At 40.3% G+C, this 23,598-nt stretch overlaps 1 protein-coding gene across 1 annotated transcript in view; it reads left to right on the top strand.

Annotated features, from left to right (window-relative positions):
• ATP9B (ATPase, class II, type 9B) overlaps positions 1-23,598 on the top strand; it is a 244,986-nt gene that overhangs the window by 15,298 nt on the left and 206,090 nt on the right. Inside the window, exons 2-4 of the mRNA XM_012657822.1 lie at positions 3,606-3,779; positions 16,467-16,617; positions 19,346-19,459. Coding sequence (XP_012513276.1) covers positions 3,606-3,779; positions 16,467-16,617; positions 19,346-19,459 — 439 coding nt within the window. The remainder of the gene's footprint in view (positions 1-3,605; positions 3,780-16,466; positions 16,618-19,345; positions 19,460-23,598) is intronic.

Raw genomic sequence — 23,598 nt, 5'->3', positions numbered from 1 at the left:
ATGCCTAAGGATGGAGTCTTAAGACACTTGAATTTCTTTTGGAAAGAAGGTTTCTTAGTCTGATGAGGAAATTCCAGAGAGTCCTTGGTGCTTCTTGAAAGAGGATAAGGGAGACAGGGAGGCGGGGAAAGGTCAGAGACTGGGAGACCTTGGTTCTGAGGCTCCTTTCTGAGGCCTTTGAATTTTCAAAGCACTCAGCATGCTGAAATGCCTTATTTTGGGGAATTATTTTCTACACCCCAATATTCACATACACACAATTCCCTGAAGAACTAAAATGATCGCTAACTGCAGGTATAAAGCTCATTATATGCTATGGAAAATATATTTTAAGGTCTGAAGTTTCCTCCTTTAAAATTCAGAGCAGAGTGGAAATCCTTCTAGCCGTGTTGGTCTCTTCCCAGCCTTGATTATCTGGAGTCGTTCATCATTGTCCCACCTTCTTAACGCCTTCATTTCCCAAATGTTGGCTTGTGGGAATGATGAGATCGAGAGAAAGAAGATAGTAAGTAATGATGATGAAGATGACAAGTGTCCAGATGATCAGTGTTAGAGAAAATGGCAGGAAAAAAGGCGGAGAAGCTGTGGGTTCAAGAAACAACAGATAGAAGACGCCTATTTTGGTCTTCAGATTTTTTTCCCTTGAATACTTTTTCCCCACTGTTCTTTGTAAGAAATTGTAAACATGGAATGTCAACCTAAAATGATCAAAAAGATCAGAATCTAGTTTAAAGAGAGTTTATGAAAATGCAAAGCTTGAGGCCTCCCTTGTACATTGCCTTAGGGAGTTCTCAGGAGAGCAAAAGAGAGGCTCAAGTTTTTAAAGGAAAAAAGGACAAATCAGGAGAGTGGGTGATTACAGAAGTTGCTCATCAGGAATTCCCATTGGTTTACAGAAAGAACACCGGCTAGTGATTGGCGTACCTTGTTGAACTACAGGGTGTATGGCATTTTATGGCTAATTGGTGTAAGTTAGGCTAGCACTCAGATAGCAGGTGCCTTCAAGAGGTAATCATTTAGCTCTAGGGGAGTGAGATGAGCCTGCTGTGACAATTTAAATGCCTTTCTGGTTCTCATAATGTGAAGGGGCTCATGCTGCTCAGATGAAAGGTTTTTCTCTTTCTCAAGAAATGTCAAAATAGGCCAGGTACAGTGGCTCATGCTTGTAATCCCAGCACTTTGGGAGACCGAGGCAGGAGGATCGCTTGAGACCAAGAGTTTGAGGCCAGCCCGGGCAGCACAGACTCCGTTTCTACAAAAAATACAACAATTAGCTGGTGTGGTGGCGTATACTTTCAGTCCTAGCTACCTGGAAGGCTGAGACAGAAGGATCCCTTGAGCCCAGGAGTTGGAGGTTACAGTGAGCCATGATGACGCCACTGCATCCAGCCTGGGGAACAGAGCAAGACCCTATCTGTACAAAAGAAAAAAAAATTATAAAGAAATGTCAAAATAATAGTCCCTTGTGCAGCTCTCTCCACTGTGATTTATCCTACATCTCCAACTTCCAGGAGTGTCTTCTAAGTTTTATGCTTGAAAGTCAGGGTTTTCCCTCAGAGTTTAGGCCCTGTGTTGCTAAGGTCCACATCATGGGGGCAGATCTTGGGGCCGGGTTGTGAGGGAAAAGAGAGAACGAGGATCGTATCTTCTCTGTCCTCCCTACACTGCCTGGAGAGACCAACAGAGGAGAAAAAGCAGAGAAACACTGCCTTGTCGGAGCCCTTTGGCTAGTGCTGGGGCTGGAAAGGGAGGGTCTCTTTTCAGGAGTGTTCTCTGCATCCTGTGTGTAGGGCACATGGAGTCTTGGCTCTGACAGGACTCTGATTTGGGCTTCACGAGCCTATTTTAGATGCCTGAAGCCAAGCTGCCCTTCTCTTGGAACAGTGTGCCTGTCTGCCTCATTGGTTGGAGGTCTGCATGGAAGAAGAATTAATAGGGATGAAAGAATACCAGGTGATAATCAGAAACATTGTCCTATTGCCTGTGACATGAGTGCACCTAGCCGTTGTGTACGTGCACCTGTGTAAGTTACTCCCACGTCTGTCGTGCCTTTTGGCCTGTGGGTCCTGTCCATAGTTTTCATGATGTGCTTGTCTCTGAGTCTTCCAGGCAGTAAGAACCACATGCCGGAGTTCTTGGAGACTCGCTGTAGGTACCCTCTTAACAAGAAAAAAGAAGAAGTCTTCCATAATACTGATCCATCTCTAAATTGCACTTCCGCAGAGTGTGTTAGAATTGCCCGCTTATGTGTTTGATTCCTCTGTTTCTTCATCTGTTGTTTCTGAAGAACTCCCCTCACCACCAGGCCTTCCAAGGGCTGCGTCCTTCTTCTCCGGTGGGCTCCAGTCCAGACAGTGATGCTTTCCTAGCCAGCTGCAAGGCTGCCTTGCTCTGCTGCCTGCCTTCATTCAGACTGCCAGGAACCAGTGCTGAAATCTCAGACTTTTGGCCCTCGGGGCAGATGTCCTGGCTGTGATTTTTGTCTTGTGTTCTGTGCTACTAACGCCCTTGTCCTGCTCCCCGCAGGCTACCTGGCTATGATCTGGGACTGGCTCTGTTGTTTGGAACGCTTATTTCCCTCTTGACATGTAAATTAAGGATTGTCTGTTCTCTGTTCCTTGGTTATGTTTAGTTGTTGGTTCTGGTTGGTTTTGTCTTCTACATGGAGTTTAGAGACTGTGAGGAGAGATTTCAGCCTAAGTGACTGCCGTTGTCCCACAGGAACCCAGAAGTCTGCTTTCTTGTTTTTACATCGAGACAATACCTACCACAAATGCTTGATGTAAAATTAAGTAAGATAGCGCTTGTTGAATCACCGTTATAGTTTGTGACAAATTGTTCTCTGAAAGGTAAGTGTTCATTTTTTAAAGATAAATTATGTTTGTGATTGAGGAAAGATAAGATGAATGGTGTTGAGGATAGGGTGCCTGTTTTTTGGAATCAGGAGAGGAGTGTTGAGCTCTGAAAGAGTGCTGGTTGTTGAAGGGAAAGTTCTAGTGAAGGGAATAGCAGACAATAAATGGGTCATAGCATCATTCCTCTGTATATCAACTCTGACAACAAACCAAGGGACAGTGTTCATACCTTTGGGTATATAGACAACAACATATTGTGAAAAGTCACTTTAGAGCTTTGCTAGATGACTGTGAAGTTGTGTAACATAGAGTGTTTAGACATTACTTGGAGGGGTATTTTTTTGCTGACAGTAACATTTCAGACGATGGGGTTTTTTCTTTCCTCTTACTGAATTAGGTAGTATTGGTTGTGCTGTCGAGCTGCGCATCCCCAGGAAAGGTGCTTTGAGGGTTACTCTCCTAGCGTGGGTGATTGAGGCCTCTTTAGCTAAGGCAGGCCTCCTTGGGCAGCCTTTTCCTTACCCATTTACCTCACCCAGTTTAGGTTTTTGCAAAACAAAGTAGCATCTCTCTGCAGTGTTACTTATTAATTTATTAATGGTTGGCCTCAGCTGAAGGCAGGTTAGTTTGAGGAAAAGAACGCGTGGTTAGTAATATCAGGGCAGGGAGATGTTGTCCTAGATGAAGCACTTACACTGTAAGAGAAGGCTGCTTGGCCTGTCTCAGCACTCCACTCTCACCTTTAACTAGGTACCAGCTGGAAGATGAGTCTGCCCATTTGGATGAGATGCCACTGATGATGTCTGAAGAAGGCTTTGAGAACGACGAGAGTGATTACCACACGCTGCCGCGAGCTAGGGTGACGCAGAGAAGAGGAGGACTGGAGTGGTTTGTCTGCGGTGGGTGGAGACTCCTCTGTGCCAGGTTCGTTATCCACTGATGCCTCATTTCCTCGTGTGCTAGGGTTTCTACAGGCTTAGATTCCAGTGTGGTAATACTTATTAGATATGTTGCTACATAGAGATGTAAAAGCGCAAGAAGACACTGTGCAAGTGATATCATGGAGAGTATTGATAACATTAAGTAAAACCAAACAATACTAATCTGAAAGGAAGGGAAAGCCAAAGTCATTATATTATGTGAGAAGTTTTAATGGTTAAATGCTGGAAAAAATTAGTGATTTTATAGTTAATGCATGGTAGAATTAATTCTGGTCACTGTATCAACATTTATGATGTGCCTTTCTCATCCAAAAAAAAAGATAGGGGCCCATAAAATGCAATTTAATAACACTGTAGTTATGTGTATTATTCACCACCTTTAATGCTTTGACCTGGAATAAAATCCTTCTGTTAATTTAATCAGCAAAATACCAAGACAAGAAGTCCTTATATTTCAAACAAGTTTCCTGGTGGTTGAGATAAACTGGTACGATTCACTTTTGGCTAGCGTCTGGCACATACATCTGAGACACCTTGCCCGCCGCAGGGGTAGGCAGGAATAGGTTGCAACCAAGTGATGCCGCAGGACTTGAGCAGAAGATGTCAGATAAATTACAGCTTTTATAGTCTTTGTGCTGTTCAAGGTTTATAGTCCATACCTTTGTAGCCATTATGAATTTATATCTTTTTATCCATAGAAGAAAGATAAATACTTGTTGAAAAGTATCTTATTTCATCATCCTTTTCATTATCTCTTTAGAAGTTTAACAGAAAGATGTTTATGTAACTAATTTGATTTCTGGGTCAGCTGGTGAGGTGGTATGCACATTGAGTTCTCTGCAGTCCCTTCAAAATTCGCAACGTGGAATATGGGTATGAGGCTGAGCAAGATTTAGGTTCATCCTTCCCCATTCAGCTTTCAGTCAAAGTAAAGCTGTCTTTATCTTTATGTACTGTAAGCTTCATATGAAGAAAGACTTTCCTGGTTAAACAATGTTTTAAAAATTGCTGACTTGTGTTATTAATTAATGATACGGGTCTATGGCTTATTTAAAACATTTTCTGGGTTAAGTAGCCAATATTCTAACATTCCTGGTGTATTCTTTGTGGATACAATTAATTATGGAATTTATTTTGTAACAGATATAAGACTTCAGACTTTGTTTTTTGTCATTTATGATGGTTTGTGTTTTCAAGGGATTTATCTGTTTTCAAATTTACGTTGGCATAAAGTTTATTCATAGTATCTTCTTGTGATCTAGCTACTGTATGAGATCTGTAGTGATGGCACTTTTTAAAAATTCCTGATATTAGTATTCATGTATCTTTAAAAATTAATCTTGATAGGAGATTATCAGTTTTATTTTTTTCAAAGAGCCAGCTTCTGGTGTTGTCTTATTTTTTGTCTATTTTCTTTTAAACTTTTATCTTCAAATAAATTCAAACTTACAGGCCGGGCGCGGTGGCTCACACCTGTAATCCTAGCACTCTGGGAGGCCGAGGCGGGTGGATTGTTTGAGCTCAGGAGTTCGAGACCAGCCTGAGCAAGAGCGAGACCCCGTCTCTACTAAAAATAGAAAGAAATTAATCGGACAACTAAAAATATATAGAAAAAATTAGCCTGGCATGGTGGTGCATGCCTGTAGTCCCAGCTACTCGGGAGGCTGAGGCAGGAGGATCGCTAGAGCCCAGGAGTTTGAGGTTACTGTGAGCTAGGCTGACGCCACGGCACTCTAGCCCGGGCAACACAGTGAGACTCTTGTCTCAAAAAAAAAAAAAATTCAAACTTACAGGAAAGTTACAAGAACTGTACAGAGAACTCCTTGTATACCTTTTACTCAGATTCACCAATTTTTTTTTTTAACATTTCGACACATTTATTTTATCATTCTTTCTATAGCTTCCTATGATTTTTCTTAATCATTTCAGACTAGGTTGATTACTTTATTCCTCTTTACATCTTAATTCTTCAGTATGTATTTCTTAAGGAAAAGGTATTTTCTTATATAGCTATAGTACAGTTATCAGATTCAGGAAATTTGACATTGATAGTTTATATCTACTTTAAGTTTATATTCGGTGTTGTCTATTTTTCCAGTAACGTTCTTTGTTTCTGTGGCACTGGGTGTGGTCACCTCGCATTTAGGTGGCACACCTGTTTAGCCTCCTCTAATCTAGAATAGTTTAGTGTTTGTCTTTCATTCCATTGACATTTTTGAAGAATAATGACAATTATTTTATAGAATATTTTAGATTTGTTTTGTTTGATGTTTCCTCACTTATCAGACTCAGGTTTAACGTTGTGGAATACTACATAAGTGATGCAGTGTCTCTCAGGGCGTTTGCGCCCCATTTTTTTGATTTCTGGTCTTTACCTTCTCTCTTACATTTTTTGACTTTAATCTGCTTTTCTTTAAGATGAATGCTCAGGTCACCTATATTCTACCTTTTCCCTTTCTAATAATAGATGCATTTACATATGGTATTTCATAATCATAACGTTCAAAATATTTTCTAACTTCTGTTATCATTTCTACTTTAATTCACATTTGATTTAGAACTGTGTTGCCTAATTTCCAAACATGGGTTTTTCTAGTTATCTTTTTTTAATTAGTTAGTATCTTCCTTGGTGACCAGAGAACATACTTATGTATATATTTTTTTAATTTCAGTCTTTGTAAGGTGTTGAGACTTGCTTTATGGTTCATAATATGGACAATTTATAGTGAATTTTGTGTATTTGAAAATAATTTGTATTTTTCAGTTGTTGAGTGTCTTGCTCTGTATGTTAGTGAAGTCATATTTGTTAATTGTCTAGTTCAAATCTTCTATATCACTATTCATGGTTTGCTTATTAGTTACTGAGAGACTTCATTAATTTCTAAACATCACTGTGCATGTGTCTCCTTCCTTTAATTATACCAGTTTTTGCTTTATATATTTTTTAGGTTATGTTAGTAGATGATGCAGATTTAGAATAATCAACTTCTGTTGGATTGACCTTTTATTGTCATTTACTGTCCCACTTTATCTCCAGTTTCTTCTGTGAAGGCTTATTTGGTCTAACTTCAGTAAAACTACACCAGCTTTCTTTGATTAGTGTTTGCATGGTATGTCGTTGTCATCTGTTACCTTTTTTTTGATTTTTAAGAAGCTTAATTTTGAAATAATTCTAGATTTACAGGAAATTGCAAAAATAATAGTACAGAGAGGTCCCTTGTACCCTTTACCCAGTTTCCCTCAATGGCTACATCTTATACAACCATAGTACAACATCAAACCAGGACAGTGGCCTTGGTACAGTGTGTGTCTATGGCTCTCTGTCATTTTTTCACATGACATCTGTGTAACCACTGCTGCAGCCGAGATCAGAACCGCTGCCTCAGCACAGAGAGCTCCCTGTGCTGTCCCAGTGGTCACATCCACCCCCAAGCCCCCACCCTGACCCTGGCAACCACTAATCTGTTCTCCATTTTAATTTCAAGAATTAAAATCTCCATTTTAATTTTAATTTCAAGAATGTTAGGAAACTGAAATTATTCAACATGTAATTAAAAAAACTTTATTTTTATTTTCCATATTGATGTGCTGTTTGAATTATGTACTATTTTGAGGTTGGCCTATTTCAGGGAGTATAATGCTTTTGACCCCCATCCAAGTCATTATGTATCAGTGGTTCCTTTGTATTGCTGACTAGTGTTCCATGATATGGATGTGCCACAGTTTGTTTGATCATTCACCTGTTGCAGGACATTTAGGTTGTTTCAAGTTTTTGGATATTACAAATAAAGCTGCTATGAACACTTGTGTACAGTTTTTTGTGTGTGTGTGTGTGTGGACATAAGTTTTTGTTTCTCTGAAAGAAATGTCCAAAAGTCCAATTGATCAGTTGTATGGTAAGTGTATGTTTAGTTTTTAAAGAAACTGCCTAACTTTTTCCCAGAGGGGCTGTACCATCTTAAATTCGTACCAGCAGTGTTTGAGAGATCCAGTTTCTCTTCATCCTTGCCAACATTTCGTTTTGTCACTATTTTTTATTTTAGCTGTTCTGATAGATATGTAGCAATGGCTCATCGTGGTCATAATTTGCATTTTCCTAATGACTAATGAGGTCGAACATCTTATTTGTCATTCATAAATCCTCTTTAGTAAATGTCTCTTCCTATTTATTCCCTTTCTAGTTGAATTGCTTGATTTTTTTCCCCGTGGAGTTTTTTTTATTTTTGTTTTTTTTAAAGACTAGTCAAGTACAGTAGTGAGAAGGGGGAAAGAGTAGAACAAGGAGTTCGATTTGTAACTGACTGAACAGTCAGTTGAGATAACTTGCTCCTGCGGACCAGCCTTTCCTGTTGAGTTTTAAGAGTTCTTTATGTGTTCTACCTGTGGGTCCTTTGTCAGATGCATAGTCAGGAAATGTTTTCTTCTGATCTGTATCTTGTCTTCTCCTCTCTTCACAGTCTTTGGCAGACTCTGAAAAGTCTTTAATTTTGATGCGGTCCAGTTTGCTACTTTTGTGGATTGTGCTTTTGGTGTCACAGCTAAGAATTATACCCAGCCCTATACTTGAAGATTTTCTTCTATAAATTTTATAGTTTTACGTTCTGCATTTGGATCTTTTTTGAGTTAATTTTTTTTAATAAGGTGGACGGTTTAGGTTGAAGTCCGTATTTTTGCCAATGTATATCCAAATGTTCCAGCATCATTTGTTGAAAAGACTGTCCTTTTTCCATGGAATTGTTTTTGTGCCTTTGTCAGCAGTTGGTTGTGTGTGAGTGCGGCTCTCTGGGGTCTCTGTTCTGTTCTCTGGTCAGAATTATCCATGTGTCTGTCCCCTGCCAATACCACACAGTGTGAAGTCTCAAAGTGGGATAGACTGTTTTGTCCTGCTTTATCATTCCTTTTCAAAATTCTTTGAGCTGTTGGTTCTTTTGCCTTTCCATAGAAATTGTTAAAAATTTTTATTCATTTTTAATTTTTATTTTTTTAGAGATGGTGTCTCATTTTGTCACCCAGGCTGGAGTGCAGTGGTGCAATCATAGCACACTGCAGCCTCAAACTCCTGGCCTCAAGTGACCCCGCTTCAGCCTCCTGAATAGCGTGCGCCACCATGCCTGGCTTCCATAGACATTTTCAAATAATCTTGTCCATATCTACAAAATACTTATTGGGATTTTTTTTTAAAGAAACTATGTTGTACCTATATATTAATTTGGGGGAATTAACATCTCTACTCTGTTGAGTCTTTTAGATCATAAACATGGTGCCTCTCTCCATTTATTTAGATACATTTTGACCTTGCCAATGTTTCAGTTTTCAGCATGCAAATGGTAGATTTACTCCTAGGTATTTAATTTTTTTTTTTGAGTGATTGTACTTGCTGTGGTATTTTAAATTTTAATTTCTACATGTTCATTGCTAGTGTGTAGAAATAGTTTTTTATATTTATCTCTTATCCTGTAACCTTGCTGAGCTCACTTATTAATATTTGTGCTAAGAGTGTTTTTGTAGATTGCTTATAATCTTCTCCCTAGACCGTCATACCGTCTGCATGTAGCGATGGTGTCGTTTCTTCATAACACGTGTGCCCTTTATCCTTCTCTCCTTGCTCTGTGGCACTGGCTACACGTGCAGCGTTGTGTGGAAGAGCAGTGGTGAGGAGGGGTGCCCTCACCCCATCCTGTCCCAGTGGGGAGCTGTCAGTACCACACCCTTAAGTGTGATGTGAGCTGTGGGGTTTTTAAAGATACTCCTCATCCAAAACTGTTTGTAGTTTTCTTTTTGGAAACCTATCTTATATTCAAAAGCAAAGCAAAGCGTTGGCAGGAGGGTTGGTCTGATACAGACCCTCTGGCAGACCCAGGCGCGGGCTCTGGAGCTGTCAGTGTGGGAGTCCTCGGCATGTGGGGGTGGCGGAGGCCACATCAGGACGTGTGGTGCAGGCCTGCGACGAGCAGAGGAAGGGGAACCTTGGACAGAGGACGGCTTTGGAAAGGGAGAATAATATCCATCCTTCGGGCAGGAGGAAAAACGGGAGGAGTGAAGAGATGGTGGTAAAGATGCCTTTCATTCTTATTTGGGAGTGTGGGGTCCTTTGAGTGAGGGCACAATTAGGGGACAGGTAGGGACTGAAAAATGGGAAAATTTGGTCATGCTTTGGTAGAGATCATCTATAATCAGCAAAGGAAAATCAATGATCACGAATGTGTATTGAGCGTGGCATAATTTTCTGACCGCCAGGGAAGAGCCTGAGCGATGGCACGGCCGGCTGTGGAGGGCGGGGCGTGACTGCCGCCAGTGGAAGGTGGGGAGTGGCCCAGAGGCAGGAGTTCTTCATTCACGAGGGGTGGAGCGAGTGCTTTTCCTCCGAGATCTGTCGGGCACCTTCTTGAAGAAGGTGGGTGTTCTCACCTCTGTTACAGCGAAGAACTGGAGGAGTCCCTCCTGTGGCAGGAAAGCGCCAACCCAGAAACTGGACCAGGGCCTGACTGGTGACCCAGAGCCCCTCCTCTTTGTTCCTTGGACTGGGAAAGTTGTGAGGCCAAGGAAGCGTGGCCCGAATGAGAGATTAACGATCCAGTTTGGGGTCTCCGAAGTGGAAGAGCGGCGTGTGGTAAATGCCTGGCCTTCCCCTCCCAGGGTACAGCGCTCAAGACCCCTGGGCAGAGCAGGTGAAGGGTCCGAGTCCAGGGTGTTGGGGGTTCTCGGGTGTGCGGAGAGTCACTGGATGACGGGGAGGAGCGCAGGCGTCGCCGCACGGTTGAGCAGGTGGCAGCCGGGCTCTGACAGGTCCAGCCGAGGACGTGGCCGTGTAGCCTGCGAGTGAGCGCTGCGCAGGGCCCGTGTGCGGCAAGTGGTGCTCGCCTGGCCGTGCAGTGCTGTGCCGGTCAGTCGGCAAGAGTTGTGGACTTCAGTGTTCTCGGTCTCAGCGTAGTGCTAAATACATTATTGAGTTTTTTGAACGGGATTTTGTTTTAAGTAGAACGTGACAGCCAAATTTTGGATTTTACTTGTGAGATACTCCTTTTCTTAAGGAAAGTGTCACAAATATATCATGTTTGAAAACGTAGATGGTAGCAGCAAAAACACCCATACTTGAGGAACGTCAGAACAGCTTAATGTGTTTGATGTGTCTGTAAAGTCTTTATGTTAATAAATTGTGATCGTGGAAAAACCTAGCTGGGCCACTTGGCAGGCTTTAATCAGTGTGTGTGGCACTAGATGTCTCACTGCCATGGGGGATGGAAAGCAACCTGGGACAGTGTCACACTGACCCTGTTCAGTAGGCATCTGCTGCACTGAGAAAGTGTTATGGAAATTAAAAACTGCACCGTAGAGAACCAGATGGGACATTTAGCAACCAGATTGGTCTTATTTCTTTATTTCTTATGAATTTTCAGTTGTGAATGTTTACCACACTTTTTAAATTTCCTAAATACCAGGCATTATAAAATTCAATGTCATTAACATTGCTAGATGGTGGCTCAAAGTGTAGAAGATATGTAAGTTAGTTTAATTGCAGGAGGAAAATGTTAGTAAATATTGCAATACAGGTAGATTTTAGGTAACATTAATGAGTTGTACATATTTCAGTGTATTTGTTTGTAGACTCTGTGAGTAGTAAGGCTTATTTTAAAATTATTATTATTTTTATATATTTAATCTTTTTTTCTATAATTTTTTTTTCTTTTTAAATAGAGACAGACTCTCGCTCTTGCTTAGGCTGGTCTGGATCTCCTGAGCTCAAGCGATCCTCTCGCCTTGGCCTCCCAGAGTGCTAGGGTTTCAGGTGGGAGCCACTGTGCCCGGCCTAAAATTATTATTTGGAGGGGACTGAGTGAGTAGGCTGTAATTTCTTTAGGGCTTAAGACCTGCTTTCTCATTTTTATTATTTGGCAAATATTCCAACTTGGACCCTTTGAAAACATTTTTCTGGAATCTTTTAAAACTTTGAATTTCTTTTGTGTGAATGAATACACCTTCCTGTAAGTTGTTGTGTCTGATCTGGCTTGGTGTCTTTCTCGTGAGATGGACATTTCACTACTTGTCAAAAATCACTTTGTCCCCAGGAAGGTGGAGCAGCTGAATGGCATTTCCGTGTGAAGGGAGGGAGGTGCCAAATGCCAGGATATTCCTGGTTCTCAACAGTCAGTCTGTAAAGCATTTGGAGTGCAGCAGCCGGGGGCCGTGCCCCTCTTTCAAGAGGGTGTGGGTGCTGTGCTGCCTTTAGCTTGGTGACCAAAGCTACCTGTGGGATATAATAATTGTCAAGTTTTTTTGGATGAGAGGAAAGGAGGCTATCTCAATTATGGGAATTATTTAATTATGGCTAGTTAAAATTTTAGGAGACAGGATCTTGATATATTAAAATGCTTTATTTAATATTAGAGTACTACTTTGATTATAGAGGCATTTTGTGAACAAAATTCTAATCCTACAACATTTTAAGAAACGTATAATTTGTGTACTATTGGATTTAGTTTCAGTTGGACTTGTTGTAAGGCAGTTTATATGTAAGTGGGAAAGTGTTGTTCTGAATAATCAATACTTTAGAAAGTGTTTAGCACACGTAGACATGTTATTAAGTGAAGCTCCCGGTTATTTGCTGCTGAGGACTTTTCTTTGCTTCTCCCTCTGGATTCTCAGTGTTTGCCCGTGTGTTTCACTCACAGTACTTTGCCATCACACATTTCCTCCTTAGGTCTACAACTCAGTAAGGCTTACGCATACTTTTTTTGCGTAAGTATTTTCTTTATCTTTGGGGTTTATGCCCTTTACTCTTAGCGTTGAAGCCACCTGTCTTCTGTCTGCATCACCCAGGGTGTCTCTGGTGCAGCCCCCAGGCTCTTCAGACCTCAAGCCTGTTGCAAGTGTCCTCACTCCGTGTGACTTGCTGTGGCATCCTGTCTGCTGTTTGACTCTGTACATAGTGACGTAATTAGTAATAACACTTCCATTTGTTATAATGATAGGTGTTAGTAGCACAGGAATATGAATAACTAAATTGTGTCATGGGTCTCAAGGAATCTTAGATTTATCTATACAGGGTTAGAGAGAAGAGTAAAATGTTGAACGTGTGTGTTTGCAGCAGCAGATAGCTAATGTTTATAGAGGGACCAATGGCAGTGAGGGTGAGTCCAGGTAGGTGCTGACAGTGGTGTTGACCTTAAGGTTTCTGTTATAGCTGTTGTTGATGCTCACGTTATGCGCATAGTGGTTTTGCATTTATAGTGTTTTTGTAGAAGAAGATGTTAATATCAGATAAGCACGTTTCCTAAATTTTATATGTATCTTTTCAAATACTTAGCTTTGCCTATCCTCTCTTTGATCTTAGATTTGTCTGACTTTTGTATATCAAAACAGATCAGATAATTATGTGTTGTAGAGCAGAAATTTGTATCTGAGTACATTCCTGAAGAATTTTTGCTGCATGTGAAGTGCTGAAGAGAAGCATGTCCGTACGGAGCCTGCATCTCACCTGTGGCACCTGCTTATAAGTGTGCTTGGTTTATGCCAGTGCTGATCAGTAGCACTCACTGTAATGGTGGAGCATTCTAGATCTGGGAAGCCCAGTAGGGGAGCCACTAGCCATGGTGGCTGTTGAGCCCTTGAGATGTGGCTGGTGTGACTAAGGAACTGGATTCTCAATTTTACTTAATTTTAATTGAAATTAAAGTAGTCACACGTGGCCAGCGCGTATGCTGTTGGACAGTACAGGTCTGGATGCTCTTTGTGCCAGAACTAGTGGGTCAGGACGGTGACTTTGTGAATGGATGTTGGGAGGCAGTCCAGGACAGGCAGGGCTCCTGGAAGGCCGCCTCCATGGGTGGCATGTGCCCAGGGTTTCCTGCTGCGTTAACTCCGGTCTTGTCAGCACTTCACAGAGAGCGAGCAGAGACTCAGACCAGCAGGCTTCCCCGGGGGCACGTGCTGGCAGTTGTCTCATGCCTTTAAAGTCATGTTTTTTCCATTGAGTTCTGCTGCCTGCTCATACGCTGTTCACTTGCTCTCATCATCTACAGAACGGCTGCTGTGCCGTGTCCTAGGCTGAGGAGAGGTGGTCTGTGAAAGTGAGTCAGAGTTGGCCTCTGGCTGTTTGTTAATATGGTGGAGCGTATTGATGTGCGGTTGAGATCCGGGCTCTGGTTTCAACTCTGCCATTAACTAGTTGTTTAGTCTTAGAGAAGCCACTCACCTGTCTGGCCAACAGTTTTCTCATATGTAAAATGTGAGAGTTTGGCCTGGGTACAGTTTAGTTGCAGATGTCTGAAATGATGATGAACTCTGAAGTCAGGGAACCCCATTGTAACTTGCGTCATGCAATGGTAGGATTTTCGTCGCAGTAGGAGTGCGTGCTGTAACCACATAAAAGATCGACAGCTCAGCTGCCGCAGGGAGAACTAGGGAAGGCATGCCCAGATGTCCTGTGCCCTGGGCGTAGTGGCTCAGAGAGGTCTGCGTGGGCATAGCAAGGCGGGCTGGAGAGGGTTCAGGCTGCACAGTAAAAGCAACAGGAGGGTTGGAAGTAGTCATGTGAAGCTTCTTATATTTTATTTGAAGTCTTACTTTTGTCTCATTCAAACACAGACAAGATCAAATATTGTCAACATTTTATTGAGATCTTTTCCCAGCCTTCTTTCTTCTCCTACCAAAAACAGTAATGGTGGAAATACTTATTTCGCAGTCTTAAATGACTTTAATAACACCCTGATTTATAACTGTTGGGGACTTGAAAATATGCTTTGAATGTGGAGATGTTTGGATTTATTGTTAAAAAGTGATGACGACAGTGCTAAGAATTTATGTTGTGGCAGAGTCGGGTCTGTCTGTGCTCCAGTTAGGGCTGGGGTGAGGTGGCTGGGGCTGGGCTGCTGGGCCAGGCACTAGGCATTGTGTCAGCCCCAGAGGGAGAGCTTCTCAGGGGCAGTGCTGGGCAGTCTGGAGGTGCCACGGCGTGGGCCCACCCTTGAGGGACAGGCCACTTCCAAGCGCCAGCCTCTGTCCTTCGGAGTGAAGATCTTCCCAGCACAGCCAAGAGTAAGGTGGATATTCAGTAGGGACAGTGCTAATTTCAGTGGGCACACACACTCCGTCGTATGGAATGCTGCCGTGGAGATTATGAAACGATGTGTCTCTAGGTTTTTAGTGTTCTTAAAGTGATTTCTAAAAAATTATGTCACTATGATTGGAATAAAGAAGTATCACCCCTACGTGGATGAAACAGTGATTCTGAGGTGTTCTGATATGTCAGCCTCATTTTATAATCATACTTTGTATTACCATTTTCATGTAAAATTTCACAGTAACTTTTTTTTTTTTTTTGAGACAGAGTCTCACTCTGTTGCCCAGGCTAGAGTGCAGTGGTGCAATCAAAGTTCAACTGCAGCCTCAAGCTCTGGGACTCAAGTGATCCTCCTGCTTCAGCCTCCCGAGTAGCTAGGACTATAAGCGCATGCCACCACCCTCAGCTAATGTCTTAATTTTCTGTAGAAATGGGGTCTCGCTAGATTGCCCAGGCTGGTCTTGAACTCCTGGCCTCAAGCGATCCTCCTGCCTCAGCTTCCTGAGTAGCTGGGACTACAGGGCGTTTCACGAGGCTCAGCTAATTGTTTTTATTTTTTGTAGAGGAGGGGTTTCCTTCTGTTGCCCAGGCTGGTGTGGAACTCCTGGGCTCAAGCGACCTTCCCGCCTCAGCCTCCCAAAGTGCTGAGATTACAGGTGTTACTTTTAAGTTTACTTTGTCACAAAAGTAAAGAATTTCTGACTTACACAGCTGGCTTTCTGTGCTAGCCTTGAATACATTGAGAAGATGAGATTTAACAACTTCCCTTAAGAAACCATTCTGCATCTTTTTCTACATTTTAGAAATTTGAATTCAACCAAATTTTTAATACTGAAGTTTAAATTCATGATTATTTGGTGCTTCATAGTGATTAATTTGATACTTTTTTTGTCATTTTCTGAGGTAATGTAAGAAAAGTTATCTTACCAGGAACTTTATACTCTCTACTCCAAAATAATCGTTTGGATGGCCAGGAAGAGGAAGAGTTTGTGCTCCCGGAACCCTGACACCATTGTAAATTTAGAATTAAAATATTCATTGCATAGGTGAAGACAGCTACGTGGAAATACAATCAACCTATTATTATCATTAGTATATCACATTAAACATTGGTGTTCTTTTAAAATATTGAGTTAACCCCTAAGTCTTAATATTATATTAGGTAATACTGAAAAAATCATTTTTTAGAAGTGGGGGAAAAAGTGATTACTTCAGAGAAGAGAGGGAGCCACATTCTGGATTAATTGATATCTAAGGCCCTTTATCATCAAATCACTGAGTGGTGTAGTGAGAGTTACCAATAACCTGTAACTATGCCTTTTCTTAGCATATAACATTGACTGCTTCAGAATGTTAACGGCTTTATTCTGGCAATAAGAGTGTCTAAACAGGAAGATAACTCTAGGACTGTAGAAGCCATTGTACATTTATATAAGACAGTATTTTTATGTCAAATTTGTATAACTGACCTATTTTAATAAAAACTCAACAGATTGGCATGACTGCCATTAGTGTCTGGTAAATACAGAAACAATCTTGACTCTAAATATGTAGAATTAGTTTCAACTTGTAAACAAATCATACACAATATGTATCTTTTGTTTCACGCAGTTGCTGTGATTGGCTGATAAATATTTGTCAAAGAAAGAAAGAACTGAAAGCTCGCACAGTGTGGCTTGGATGTCCTGAAAAGTGTGAAGAAAAACATCCCAGGAATTCTATAAAAAATCAAAAATACAATGTGTTTACCTTTATACCTGGGGTAAGACCATTAAGTCTTTGAAGATGGGTTGTGTGTGAGGTTGCCAGCATCCTTTGCTTCAGGGAGAGGCCTGTTGAGACTGACTTAGTCATTTATCTGTGTCATTTCCAAATCAGCATCCTTTTGTTCTTGCACCATCACATTTCAAGTAGTTGTTAAATAATTCACATGTGTTTTAATGGCCACATCATAGAGTTCAACTCAAGAAAATTTACAGTTTGATAATGGCCTTTAGTTCTTGACAAACATCCTATTTATTTATATTATTGTAGAAATATAATAGTGTAGAAACAATGAAGTAAAGCTAAGTGAAATTACCAGAAAATAAGTTATAAATTTTGTTTGGCTGGGTTTTGTTTGGAGGGAAAAGTGGAATGTAATATTTAAAGCCTGCCAAGGAATTTTACAAAGATAGTTAAACAGTTTTTTACACAGCAGTGACACAGTAATAAAATATCTATTGTATTTGCTACTTCACATTATAAATCTCAGGCCTTGTTGTATTGTTATATCATTGATTATCTTTAATTAGGTAGTCTGCTAAGTTTAAATACTGAAGTTTAAATATTTTATTACATTTTTGTTATTAGTGATATTACTGCTTAAATTATAAGTCTGAGTCTGTGTTTGGAATAGTTGAATAATTTTTGCTTTTTGTATGTCATTCCATATTTTAAAAAGAAAGATTTATCTTTGACATAGAAATGTAGTCAGTATAATACTCAAAAGAAGCTGGTACTGACTATATTTTTATATCAAGGTTTTTGATATGTTTTAGGTATTGGCTTTTATTCTGTTTGCAAGAAAAGCTCTTGAGTACAGGGAATGAGGCCTGCTTTATCTTGTGTATTTTAATTTAAATAATCATGCTGACTTAATATTGAGCATCGATCCTCCCACTCCTGCCCTCCCATCCATTCAGTGATTGGCGAATGCTTAATATCTAATATGCTTCTTTATTAAAACACACAAAACTGGTAGCTCTGTAATTAAAAGACTGATCTTTTGTCAGGATAGTAAAATGTAAATCTGTCAGCCAGATAAATATTCTCATCTTTATTGAATGAAGCCACTCTTTTCTGCTTAGGTTTAAATTATTAACTACTCACAGGTTGGCTAAGCAGTGTGCATTTTCCTAAAGGTCACGAAGTTCGTTCAGTAGACAGTACAGTATTGATTACAGTGGTTTCAAGCCAACAGTGCAGCTTAACTTTGATCAATGTAAATGTTCAGCCTGCCCAGATTGGCTGTATCCTGAAAATACCTGTTGACGTGATTGTTCGGTGATTACCGTGTGCATGATTTTTTTTTTCTTAGATTGTCTCTGAAATTAGTCTTTTCATCTAAAATGTAGTATTTTAGAAACATTTGGTAATTACACAGTAGGAATTCTATGCCATTTTTACCATGAATAGCAATTTCTGAATTGCTAATAGATATAATTTATGCTAACTGAGATTTTAAAGAAATCACTAAGGAAAAAGAGCTTTCTTTCCTGCTGAGATTGATTTATGAAATAATTCAAAACATTTTTAGACATCAATTGAGAATGATTATAAATATAAACATGTTATCAATGTAACTGATTTTTTTAGTCACAAACATAACTGTATAACGATGCAGATAACCTCATTATCTGAAAAGTATGGTTCCAGACTCTTTAAGTACTTAACCCATTGCTCTGCTCTTGTTGAAATTTCCATACCTTCCAAGCCTTCCAAGTTGCATACAAAATGACATCCAAGGAGATATTTTTGATGTTTAAGTTGCAGGTTTGCAAGTTCGTAATTTTAGTGTGGTATTTGAATTATTCTCACCTATAAACATAGTTTTGTTTCATTTTGACTTTCTATTTAAGGCTAATAATTTGAGGCATTTGTAAATAGAAATCTATTAATGTACTGTATCTTGAGTTTTCTTTCCTAAAAATAACCACTTGAATTAAAAAACAAAACCAAAAACTTTTAGTATTGGCATTTCTAAAATTTCATTGACTGATGAAATTCATTTTATATTTGAAAATATTATTACAGATCAACTACTAAAAGACTATAAAGAATAAGTAGGTAGTTGTCTTCCTGAAAATTGATCTATAATTACATGTTTTTATATTTTATCATTTTTAATGTTTTGGGGGAAGTAAATACAGGCAGTAAGGCGGTCTGTCTCATGAAGTCACACCTGTGCACATGTGCTTGTTCACGCAGTCTCCATAAAGCTACCCAAATGTCTGTGTTAAAAAAAAGTGGCTGTTATATTTTGTTTTTTACCATTTCATAAATACAAGGTTAATGTGATTTTTTTCTTTCCATTGTAAGATTTTCTGAGTTGTTACCATGATGTATATTTACTGACTTGCTTGCATTGGGAAGGTTTTGCTATCTTATTTGCTTTGATGCGCATGGAAAGATTTATGGATGAGTAAGGAAAATTGGAATATTTCATCAAGAGAAAGTGTCAGAAGCCATTTTTAACATAGTTGAAAGTTCTAATTATCTTATTTTTCAGTTTATTTCACATATAATTTGGGGGTAACATTGCCTCTCTGTATATATGGAGTAGTTATTAGGAAGCCAGTGTCAAAATCAATAAATTTCCTGTGAATTAGAGCATATTTTCACTGTTTGATGGAAATGTGGTTATATGTGGTGCTAATTTTAACTATTTAATTTGAGTATTAAAATTTTTCCTTGAAGGGATTGTGTTAATTTTCTCTTTTCCTTTTTAGGTTTTATACGAACAATTCAAGTTTTTCTTGAATCTCTATTTTCTGGTAGTATCCTGCTCACAGTTTGTACCAGCATTGAAAATAGGCTATCTCTACACCTACTGGGCTCCTCTGGTAAAAGAAAAGATTTTTAAAATTAAATTAAATTATTAAGTGTTTAGAAGTAGTTTTAAGAATTGAGACGGTTAAGAGAGAAATTGACCATATTTTTAAAACATGATGTTGTTGCTGTGTCATTGAACTTGTGTTAAAGAGTATGCTGGGTGCTGTGACTTCAGTCCTTTTGAGCCCTGCCCAGCAGTCGTCTCAAGAGGTCTTGAAGCCCCCTGGCTGTGGCAGAGGGGTTTCGATTAGGCATCCTGCACCTCACCTAAGGGCACAGGTCTGCTGACTGAGCTGTTGGGAATGACCGGGGAGTTGTGGGTTCTAGTGAGTTACTCTCCGAACACCCTGACCAGTGGGGAGAATTCTAAAGTATCCGAATGGTGTACAGACGATTTCTGGTTGGCACCTCGGTGTGTAAAGTTTTTTGAAAGGCCATTGCTACTTATCATTGAATATTTCTGTTTCAAACATAGTCTTGATAGTTTCATGCTGTTTGTTGATAGGTTTCATTACTTTTCAGCTTGTGTAGTTGAGATGTATGTCTTCCTTCTTCCTTTCACCTACAAAATTGTACTGCCTCCCTTTTTGCTTTGCTCCCTTTGAGGCGGATGACCAGAGGAATCTGGGCAGGAAACACAGTTAATGAAAGGATTCCTTCAGTGCTGTGAACTAAAATAAAATCTTAAGCTCCCCCCAGCTGACTGAATAGACCTCCTCTTGGCCAAGGGAATACCCTAAAACTGAGTTGCTAGCATAGAGAAAGGGAGTTTAGACAGGCCTCATCATGCCCCCCTCCCTTCTTGGAGATAATCCTTTGTCACTCATTAACAGGCCTAAGGCTATGCAAGACAAAGCTTAAACCACACCTACGAGTCTTCAATTTACATAACAAATCACTTGAGTCTGGGTATGTGGCCAGTGGTTCATCTCTGATTAACAACAGACTTCCTTACCTTAAAACATTCCAAGACTTTAGACAAAGCTTCATTTCTTTAACCAATTACAAATCAAGAGTCTTTATTATTTTTTAAAGGGGGGAGTCAGAAGGGGGGGCTCAATTTGCTTTTTTTTTTGGAGACAAAGTCTTACTCTGTCACCTGGGGTAGGGTACAGTGGCTCATCCTAGCTCACTGCACCCTCAAACTCCTGGGCTCAAGGGATCCTCCTGCCTCAACCTCCGGAGTAGCTGGGACTACAGGTGCATGCTACCACACCTGGCTAATTTTTTCTGTTTTTAACAGAGATGGGGTCTCGGTCTTGTTCAGGCTGGTCTCGAACTCCTGAGCTCAAGCAGTCCTCCCACCACGGCCTGCCAGAGTGCTAGGATGACAGGTGTGAGCCACTGTGCCTGTCCACAAATCAAAGAGTCTTTAAACCCACCTATAACATGTAAGCCCATGCTTTGAGATGTCCCCCCTTTTTGGGCCAAACCAGTGTGCACATTGCATGACTTTACTTGTAATTCCTGTCTCCTTTAAACATGTAAGACCAGACTCACCCAACCATAGCAAGTCCGCTTGCTCAAGGCTTCTTGGGCTCAGCTCCGGCCATGCTCCTCAAATTTGGCTCAGAATAAACCTCTTCAAGTTATTTTACAGAGTTTGGCTTCTTTTCCATTGACAGTGGAAAAAGAGCACAGCGGTCAGGGGGCCATGAAAGCATGGCCTTGTTAATGGGAGAGCTGGGCTGTCTCTCTGGCTGTGTGGGCCCCACCCTGACTAGACCCCCCAGGCGAGGCTGGGGAGCCCAGTCACGGGACAGGCCCTGGCATCCTCTCCTGTTTATTCATCAGTGAGGTTGAGGTCCTGCCAAGGACTAGCTTTGATTCCCTTTCACATCCGCTTTATAGTAAGGCGGATTTGAGGAACGAAAGTAACTTTTTTCCCCCACCAACACGATAGTCAACCAGAGAAAGTAACTTTATATGTTACTTTCTGAGTATGTATTTATATGTATATAAATACAAAATTACTGAATAAATGAATACCTTTTTTACTTACTGAATTAATGAGATTGAAGGAGACCTTGGTGCTGAGCATGGGTGAGACTGAAACACTGTGGTGCTTACCCACCGTCAGTGTGGACGCGGGCCCGTGCTGCCTTTTCATCCACTGTCAGTGCAGACACACACCTGTGCTGCCAATTGGAGGGTCGTTTAGTAATATGTATCAAAGATCTTAAAAATGGATTCAGCATTTTTGAGGAATTTATCCTAAAGAAATGATTGATCACAGAGTCCCTTATTATTTTTGATGATAAAAATTATTTAAAAAGTCAAATGCCCCAACGGTGGTTTGTTTAAACCATGCTATATCCGGTGCACATGTTGGAATACTGTGTAGATTTAAAAATGATGTTTAGAAAAAGTATTTAATAACATTGAAGATGTAGATGTATATTAGAATAAATAAAAGTGAGTCAAAGTATGTACAGAATGAAATGCACAAGTCTTTTGATGAGGTAATACAGCTCCTTCGTGTCCGGCGCTAGTGTAGGCAAGGTTGATCCAACAGTGAACAAGACAGACAAAATTCTATCCTAGAAGAACTTATATTCTGGGGGAGAAGACAGAACGTAAATAGATTGCCAGTGCCATGTGTAAAGCAGGACAAAGAGTAGGGGGTAATGGGGGCATTTTAGGGAGGGTGGTCAAGGGCGGCCTCCCTGACATCTGTGCGATGAGACGGTTGGCCACGTGCAGGACGGGGGAGACAGCTGCAGGCAGAGAAAGAGCAGTTACACATGCCTTGGGCTGTGCTTGGTCTGCTCCAGGGTGTGAGGAGGTCGTCCTGCTGAGTTTGTGGACGAGGCACAGTGCTTGGAAAGCAGGTCACAGGGGTGGGTGGCCGCCCCTCCAGGGCTCTGTGGGATAGGAAGCCACGTTTTTGTGTATGTGTTGCGCGTGTTCACACAGAGAAGAAACACTGAATTGTATGCAGTCGGGACCTGGAAGTCGCTGGGAAAGCTGGGTGGGCATGGGGAGGGACGCAGGCGACTATTCTTTTCTCCCACCTTCACCCATCAGAGGGAACCTCTGTTCTGAATGTGAGAGTGTAATTGCTGTGTATCTCTTTGTAGTTTTACCACTTATGTATGTATCACTGAAACAGGCAATATTGCTTTACATGCTTTAAAAATTTTTGTAAAGATTATCTTAATCTGCGTATCCTATTGCAATATACTCTTTGGGCTTTATATTGGTTTACAAAATTGATCCATGTGGACACATAAATGTCTACTTCCTCTGCTTTTCACTTCCCTAAAGTGTTAACATTTCATTGTATGACTGTATCACAGCTGATCTGTCTGTGCTCCTTGGAAAGGAGGTTTTAGGGTTGTTTCTAATTTTTTACTATTATGAACTTTGTTGTAATGAACAATTTGAATGTTCGTGGTTCCTTGTGCACATGCGTAAAAAATTCTACAGGCTATAAACTCCATAGAAGTCTCATTTTACAAGTGCTGTTGATTTTTGATTCATTTTCTAATAAAATCAATATACCATTATAGAAACATAATGAAAATACTTGCTAATACTAAAAACATAATCATGTTTATGATTTTAATGTGTTTATTTCTAGCCCCTTTTTCCTATCTATAGCTTTTTTTTTTTTTTTTTTTTAAGAGATGGGGTCTCACTACGTTTCCCAGGCTGGTTACAGAATCCTGAGCTCAGGAGATCCTCCTGCCTCAGCCTCCTGAGTAGGTGGGACTACAGGCTTGTGCCACCATGCCCACCTTTCTGTTCATAGCTTTAATAATTGTGTTTACCACTTAAATATTATTTGCATCTTGGATTAAAATTTATTTTAACTTAAAGCAATGATAGTCTGGAAATATAATCCTTCTTAAAAATTCTAAAGTAAAATGTATTAATTTGTATTTTGCTCTTGCCTTTACTAGCTTTAACCAAAGAAAATATCTTTTAGATGGTTCTTTATGAATACTTTTATATGATATGATCACAAAATTGATCATCTGGGCCATACCTTAATGAATTGTATGTGTTTTTGCGCATGTTGTCTATTCACCTACACAATAAAACATTTCCCTACTTTCTCTGTTTTTCACATGAGCACTTGTTTCCAGTTCTAGCTTCAATTTTAAGTGCTTAGATTAAATTTTCACCCTCAGGTTTTTTTTTTTTT

This window comes from Propithecus coquereli, unplaced genomic scaffold, assembly GCF_000956105.1.
Source record: "Propithecus coquereli isolate 6110/MARCELLA unplaced genomic scaffold, Pcoq_1.0 Scaffold560, whole genome shotgun sequence".
NCBI lineage: Eukaryota > Metazoa > Chordata > Mammalia > Primates > Indriidae > Propithecus > Propithecus coquereli.
Note: the sequence above shows the minus strand (reverse complement) of the source record. Positions and strands in the feature narration are given on the sequence as shown.